Here is an 8851-nt window from a genome sequence, read left to right on the forward strand (position 1 = left end):
ATTTTCGGGAAAACTGCGAGTGCAAACCCGATCGAGCTGAAGAAATTTAAAAGGGGTGTGGTTCTACTCGCAAATAAAACTTACTGGGTAAGAATTCAATGATCTGTTAAGTGTAGTTTATATTCAAAATATGTTCCTGTGACGATGTCTGAGAAAATTTCATTACTTGAAGTCAAAAGGACGACTGTAAGCTGCAGATATAACGCAGTATTCAGTAACATTTCTTCTCTTTACGCTGTCCCACCAACTCATTTTCGTGTTAGGTGTATTTGGTGTATATGTTTTAACATGTTTAACTAGATTAGTCTGCGCACCTAACGATTTGAGTTAAGATTTAACATGATTTCTATTTTTATTTCACAAAATATTTCAGTTAATAATGTTCCGGCAATTGGCCTTATATGATTAGGATTAAGTGTACCAAATATCCCATGAAAATTTGAAAGAAATATAGGGTTTTCTTGGGGAAAAAACCTTGCTGAGCTGAGCTCGTGCTCGCGCGCTCAGGCAGTCATTTTCAGAATCAATCAGATTGAAAAAAGAAATGGTTACCGGTACGGGTACCCCATGTGTGCACACTCATTATCTTTGCACACGATTAGGGTATTTTGATGAGAAAGGCTGAATTTTGATGCTGTCACATGAAATGACAAAAATTCATTATTCCACCATTTTGGGTCAGATTTTTTAATGAATATCTGTCTGTTTATTGCATGTGCAAAAGTTTGTGTTCATTGTGTATCTTTTACCAGAATTGCGCAGATACGCGTGCAGAGCTACCAAGTCTCAGGCATTATGCGTGAGACTCAAGCATTTTGGACTCTTGTTCATCCCTTCAAATCTCTGTCTCACGCAACTATCACAGCCTATCCCCATATACATTGTACACAATGTGATCTCACTCAGATTCACAGAAAACTTCACGCATAGCTGGTCTTTGAACTTGGCATCTCTGCGCGTGTGCGCAGACTTGGGGAACTTGCCATACATGAGGAAGTTAAGGTACCGTTACATACAAAAGGTTCAGTTCTCAACGTAGGATCTTCTGTTCCTATATGTCCAGCTCCTTGTGATAAACAATATCTGTTTATATGAATAGCTACTTTCTGTTTAAAGGAAATTTGATTAACTAAATCCCTTCGGGCCTACGTACTCTTTGATTTTGAAAACATTGTTACAGAGCTACCAAGTCTCATGCATTATGTGTGAGACTCAAGCATTTTGGACTCTTGTTCATCGCCTCAAATCTCTATCTCACGCAACTATCACAGCCTATCCCCATACACATTGTACTTGGCATCTCTGTTGTTGCCCGACAGTGCAGAGGTTTATCCTTTGTTCATGGGGGGAGAAATATTGTTATAATTGTGTGCCCCCCCCCACACACACACACACAAAAGATGATCCATTGCACCGACACCCATGGGCATGGTGAAAAACTGAAAATCTCTGAAAAACTGTTCATTATTATTTGTTTGGCATCATGTGTGCCCAGGACTGCCAGGAGGCCAAAAGCGAACTGAATTGCTATGACCTGCAGGTCACTCCTCCCAATATAACTGAATGGGGGAGTGCAGATACTGGTTCAGGCGGCCGGTGGTTCATGAAAAATTGAAAAATCCGTTCACCTAGCTCTCAATGTATTATTGATATTAATTCTTTTTAAATAGTTGTTTCTCCTGATGAGCTGCAGTATTTTTCGTACAAAATGGGAAACTTATTTGGAGGACACAAAAAGTCACGAGTTACTGAACAGGATAAGGCTGTACTTGTGAGTATGAAGAACGCACACACATTCAGGAGATTTCTCAGTTCTTGTCTCCCTTGTTTTTCTTTTCCTTTTTTTTTGTCTTTCCTGTTTCTCCACATCTTTTGCTCTCTTTCTTTCTGCTACTCTGTACGTGTGTTTTGTCTCTGTTTTTCTTTCTCTCTCGTTTTCATAATCAGGGAATGATCTAATTTTCAATCAAGTGATTAGAAAAATACATGTAGTTATCATTTGAAATGTATTCATCATAATCCACTGAAATATTTGTAAGTCTCTGTCAATTTAATTAGAATATGCGCTATTCAGTATTTAGCGTCATTACATACAAGTGCACAGGTCTATATTTTTCTAATCCATTGTATCTTTTATAAATTTTTGATAGTATCAATTCACTACCATTTTGATTTGAAAAATATCCACAAAATTTAACTACCTGTTTTGTCACATCCAATCACCAATGTATGCATGATTCTAAGATGCAAAGTTCACCACAGTGAATTTATTCATATTTTTTCTCACTTTTTCAGACCATTATACATGTTAAGATAATGATGATGATAATTATAAATGATAGTGATGATGACAGTGTCAGTGATAGTGATTATTATTCTGATTTTGATTATGATAACGTGCATTTTGTGGCCATGTACATCGTATTAAGGATGGATGTTTTGATCTTGCCTTATTCAACAGCAATTGAAGCAGCAGCGTGACAAATTGAAAATGTACCAGAGGAAAATTGAGGCCTCGTTAGCCAAAGAAAGAGAATTAGCTAAGAAGCTTCTCAAAGAGGGAAAGAAGGAGTAAGTTTCCATTATTTTTTGAATGTTTGGATTTTACACCTGTTAACTAGAGGACCAACAGCAATGAGTCCGATTCAGGGGTCTTTGGTCTTTGTCATGTGCATGAAAGCCCACTGGGTGATTTCAAGTACAGTGTTGAAATATGGTGTTGGTGTTGGGACAACAACATCACCAGCTAAACACCGTACTTGAAATCACGCTGGTGTTGGGATGACCTCAGAAAATATGACGTATTTCCGGTAGTTTGTGTTGAGCTCTGGTGTTGAACGTCGTCTGCTGAACCGAGCATTACAGCTAGTGTTGACGATCTACATGCAATTTCCCTATTCACCAACACCAACCCTCAGGGATTGGGAAAATCGTGATTTCATGTTCGGTGTCGGTGTTGCTGAACTGTAGTACACGAACAGGAGGCGAACACGATGAAACACCCGCGTAAAGTTATCTATTACAGTTAAGATGAGTGCAAATCATTAGAGTTTTACACATTTTAATGAAAAATATTATTTATGCTTTCTGATTATTGCAGTGATTTTAACCTGTGCATTCTGTATGATAAGATTTTACTGCAATTTCTTCCCAATTTCACTGTCGTTGTCGAGAATTTCTCGCGTAAAGTTGAGATGATCAGCAGCGCATCGCAGAGGTGTGACGTCATAGGATATCAATAATGCGATCGGTATCGCTCCTCTGAACTCAGCTCGGTGTTTGGGCTCAGTTCAGCAGCCTTTTCACGCTCTCAACACCAACACCGAACACCGTACTTGAAATCTCCCAATGTATGGATACTGTTGCACTAAGATGTCAGCTAATATCTTATCAATTATGAGTGCACGGATCTACCTCTTGTTCTTGCTTAGTCTAAGTCAGATACATTTTAGTAATGATCTGGTAAGCATCATATGGGTAGCAGGAGTCAAAACCCCTTGAAAGTATAGGGGAAGGCGGGGTAAGTTGAGCATAGGGGCAAGTTGAGCCACCAGCCCCAGGCCAATAATGAATGAGTCAGACATTGTGGTGGTGTCATGTATTGATGACCCATAGCATAACCCCTAACCCCACCACATTGTTTTCAACTTTGAAACAAAAAGTATTTTTTTAGAGGGAAAAATATGAATTTCAGCCAAAAAAGTAAAAAAGAGTGTGAAATAGATAAGTGCTTTATAAACACACACGTCTTTAAATATAATAAAGACATGATAACAACATTATTAGTCCAGGCATGGATCTTCATTCTTGTCATAGTCTTTTATATGATGGATGCATAATAAATGTAAGGATACAAAATTATCGCACTAAGTTGGACTGGGGTAAGTTGAGCCAAACAGCATGGGGCAAGTTGAGCCATGGTAATTCCTATGGTAATGTATCTTAAAAAAACAAACAAACCATAAAAATCGATTGAAATGCAGGCTGAAAGGAGCAAATTTACATGACTGCTCTTTTCCTTTTACAGGATGTTAGTATTTATAGAGAATTAGCAAATGAAATGTCTTTAAACAAAAAATTGACATGCTGGTTCTCCCCCCATACAATTTGTACATAGTTTTTGTGGCTCAACTTACCCCAGAAGGTGGCTCAAACATACCCCATATATGGGGCAAGTTGAGCCATTTGACATCGTTTTTTTCAAAGGTCACGATGACTTTCAGTGTGAGGATAGAAAGTTATATATAGGTGGAAAATATTTCAGAAGAATTAAATTTCAAGGCAAGGTACATATTTCAACAAGATTATTAATCATATCATTTCTAACATGCAAAAAGCAAAAACTGTCACAACTTACCCCGCCTTCCCCTACAGTTATTATGATACATATAATCTTGTATTGATTTATAAACAATAAATTTCTTCTGTTTCATTAGTCATTTGCTTGTGTAAGTGTCCACACAGCTCACAACAAGATATTGATGTTGAATCCTCCTGACGAAACACAAATAGAAATTTTTATGGTTTATTATTAACGATTTCCAACTAAAGCATTATGTTTATGGCATGTTAACTTCTGATGTCCTTTCTTTCAAATATTGTGATGAATATTGTTAACAAGATATGTTGAAAATTATGTTATTGGATGTATTGTGTTATTTTTATAGGACCCAATGGAAAAATATTTTTAAGTTGGCAATATTTTTTTTAAATTGATTACCGGTATGTCAAGGTGTACTAAATGGCACATTTACACACTCCTCATAAAGAGCGTCTGATTTAGTGTAAAAGAAACTGTAATAAGTCTTTAAAAACATAGATATTAATCCAACAATCATTTTCATTAATTTCTGACATAGTGTAATGACATACATAATGTTATCATTTGAAATAGGACTTGAAATAAAGATATGAGCAATAAGAATTTTAGGGAATTTTGGCAAATTCAGATTTCTTTATTGTCTGACATTTTATACAGGAAAGCCAAATTACTGCTGAAGAAGAAACGCTACCAGGAATCACTTCTCACCAAGACTGACAATCAGTTAGACAATCTAGAGAAGATGACGTCGGAGATAGAATTTGCTCAAATCGAGCATCAGGTCATTGATGGACTCAAAGTTGGGAACGATTGCCTGAAGAAAATGCACCAGGTAAAATCAGTGTTTCTATGGGGGGGATGTCTTCACTTTGACACAAGCAGTTGGTCTCCTTCTTGGATAGCCCAATACCACATGCCACATGGGCTAAACCCATTTGGTCTACAGTACTTTAAATTTGGTTTAATTGCTGTTTGGTCTACACTGCACTTGGGGTTCGTAACACAAAGCTTAGCAATGATCATAGAACATTTTTCTACGATTGATTCCATTGCCTACAATGTACAATCAATTGTAAAAATCAAGCTTACAATTAATTGCTAACCTTTGTGTTCCATGACCCTGGTCTTATACCCAATTATAATAGGACATTGATGCACAATACAAAAGGTCAGTGACTTGAATGTGCATCATGTATAGGATCAACAGTAAGTTTGATATTTAAATAATTAAATTACATTAGAATTTGAATTGTCATTTTTATTAATGAATTATTCATACAGCCCGTGTACCATTTGATTGGAACTAAATCTTGAAATGAAGAAGTTGACTTTTCCTCAAGCAACTCTTAAGAGCTATGAATATTCAGAAATAATGATCTTATCATTGCCTAACGTTAACTTCTGGTTTATTACAAGGCAGTGTTGTGAGACATCAATGACTCTTTGTAATGTTAATACTTTTTTGTGTATGTAGTAAGATAAAATTGTTGAATGTTTTTACTCTGATTACAGATGATGTCTCTAGAGGATGTAGAAAAGATCATGGATGAGACCAGAGAAGGCATTGAATATCAAAATGTAAGTAACCCCCCCCCTGAGATGGTGCCAGGACAAGTGTATATTATTATTTTAGTGTATGATGTTATTGAGGGGCGGATCCAGGATTTTCCAAAAGGGGGGAGGGATTTTTTCGGAGGAAAATTTTGACAAGCCCCCCCCCCAAAAAAAAGGTCTTTTTTATATTAAAAATTTTAATTTTGCTTCTGAAATGCAAAAATAATACAACACTGTTGTATTATTAATAGCAATAAATTGAGGGGAGTATTGCATAAATTCATTTTTCAGGCTTTAAAGAAAATTACAATGTTTCAACTTACCCTGCGTTCCAACTAACCCCGGTCTCCCCTACAGACTAAACATGCTGCTCTCAACCGATCCTGCTGGCCAAGCTGATGCTCCAAACCTATTAGAGCAGGCTGGCATTATCGATGGTTACGTACCATGGTACAATTAATCCGCTTTTGAGAATACTACTCAGTACTTTTACTACACTGGGTGGAGAGTGACAGATGTAGATGAATTCCTTGCCAAAGGAAGGGAGTGCTGTGTTGGGGTTCAAACCCTGGACTTTGTGGTTCAAAATCTGGAGACCTATTCACTGAGCCACAACACCTCTACATTGTGTGCAGGCATGCTAAGATCTGGCGACCAGGGTGATAATGTATCTAGTTCCAATGTATTAAGCTCTATATAAAAGTAGAATATTATTATGATTATGTTATTATTGATATTTTAATTCATTTTTTCCCCCTCTCTTTGTCTTGGATGACAGGAGATTGACGAGTTGCTAGCGGGTGGCTTGACTGAAGAAGATGAAGAAGCCGTGCTCGCTGAGCTGTCCCAGATAACGGGAGAATCGGAGATCACCTTACCTACTGTGCCTAAAGATCAACTTCCACAAATTGGTAAGTTTTCTCACACTAAATTAAGTAAATCCTGGGGAGAATTTCATAATTTCATATCGTGCGAGTAAAAAAAAACTGGACACCTTACAAATCTCCAATTTAAGGAAAAAGTATGAACACATAATTATATATGGCCTGAAAGAGTATAATCTCTCAAATGATTTGACACCATATTTATGTGGTATTTGCTAAAGCTTGGCTAATCAGCAGGTATTCTTTGCAGTGATGTAAATTTTGACTAGCACCCAAGTATTAAAGGCATGACTGCAACGAATGAATGCAGATGCCAATGATGTCATAATTCTACATGAGTTAGTAATGTTTGCAAATCCCATTTCAATTAAATTAACTTAAGAATTGAAACTAAAAACTAGAAACTAAAACAGTTCTCTTTTACAATGTAAAAATTAGATTTTATAGAAATTTATATAAATACTACACAAGAACCATGAACAAGTACAATGTAAGAATAATAATAAAATGGGGATTTGTCCAAAAAAAAATTTGACTCACACGGTTTTGTCAGTGATTTTCAGACTATTGTTATAAGCTACTGGGAATCCTTGCATCTGATTGGCTGAGTAAAATTGGTCGTTGAAAATTCTTGACTAAATCCTTTCAAGAAACGCACCCCAGATAATGGGCAGACAACATTGAACATTGACACTGCTCATCTCATCTACTCACTGCAGAGACCCCTCTACCCTTCCGTTTCCCATTACATTACCTCATTAAAGATTATTCTACTCTCTCATCCATCGCTTTGTCTCCATACAATTCTCACTCAATCCCGTTCATTTTCATTTGTCATTAACTTGTTAGTCCACATCCCAAACACTGTTAAACCCTATACTACATGGTGTACGTAAATCTCTTCTATGTTATATAGTAACAGTTGTTCATTGGTCTTCCCGTCTTAGATACCATGTGATGAAATTATCAATTTGCTGAATAATTTGTATTTATGTTTTTTCTTTTTAATTCTAGATTTTATTTTGTTTGCCAGTCAATAATACTTTGAATTATGTTATATGCAGAAGAAAAATTATTTTAACTTCATACAAGGAGAAACTTAGGGTCTTTTTCATTTTTATTTTTTTTTTATTTTTTTGCTTTTTGTATTTGTGTGGTGTACATGATGTATATTTGGGATTTATCATTTGTTTTAATTCTTATCTTCTCGTTTTTCTCAGATGACAATGAACCACAGAGGGAGACAGAGCGAAGAAGGAAAGAGCCAGAGTTGGTGCCAGCATCGTGATGATGTTCACATTGAACATAGAAAGGAACTTCTTCATTTCTTGATAAACTGGATATTGAACCACAGAGGGAGACAGAAAGATCCAGTTTGTGACAACATCATGATGATATATAAACACAGAAAAGAACTTCATTTCTCTCTTGGTAAACTGGATATCTGTTAGCAATTGTCAAACGTGTGAATGAAAGTGAGCAAAGATGGCTGCAGTTTGTGCAAACAGGATATGAGAAATAATAATTTTCCGCCTTTATATAGTGCTCGATACATTGGAACGACGTCTGTAAGCGCTTTACAGGTATATTGTTACCCCGGTCATCAGATCGTTGCATGCCCGGCTTCCCGCATACAATATATGCACCTTCTTCACTTCCTGGGGAGGATTCCAACAAGAGTTCCAAGACATACTATATAGGCTTGCGCATCTTACCAGGCACCCATTTAACACCTGGGTGGAGAGTGGCAAATTGTGGATTGTATGTTTTCTATGAAATAATTTCTTGATAAACGGGATATCTGTAAGTTTTGACTTTCTTGTACGAGAGTAAACTGAGAGTCAATGCAGCTGGGTTTTGAACTTCTGACCTCCTGGTTGTGAGACGGACGCTCTACCAACTGAGCCAATACCCCGGTTTTATGGTGTCAACTTCAGTATTACATGTATGTACTTAAAGCAAGCAAACTGTAAATAGTGCATCTGATTCAATCAAAAAGCCTCAATTTTCAAATTTATCTATTAAACAAATCCACAACGCCAATGAAATTTATAATATCTATAGATTGCTAATGACATTATCAGATATTCAC

The 8851-nt window shown here is 36.5% G+C and overlaps 1 protein-coding gene across 1 annotated transcript; it reads left to right on the top strand.

The window, feature by feature from the left end:
* On the top strand, positions 1–8851 carry LOC121422992 (charged multivesicular body protein 6-like). The gene is made up of 7 exons (XM_041618259.1): positions 1–87; positions 1671–1771; positions 2462–2571; positions 4979–5153; positions 5834–5899; positions 6654–6786; positions 7980–8851. The coding sequence occupies exons 2-7, from the start codon at positions 1709–1711 to the stop codon at positions 8045–8047; spliced, it is 615 nt and encodes a 204-aa protein (XP_041474193.1). The 5' UTR covers positions 1–87; positions 1671–1708; the 3' UTR covers positions 8048–8851.

Source organism: Lytechinus variegatus, chromosome 10, assembly GCF_018143015.1.
Source record: "Lytechinus variegatus isolate NC3 chromosome 10, Lvar_3.0, whole genome shotgun sequence".
In the NCBI taxonomy this organism is placed as follows: Eukaryota; Metazoa; Echinodermata; class Echinoidea; order Temnopleuroida; family Toxopneustidae; genus Lytechinus; species Lytechinus variegatus.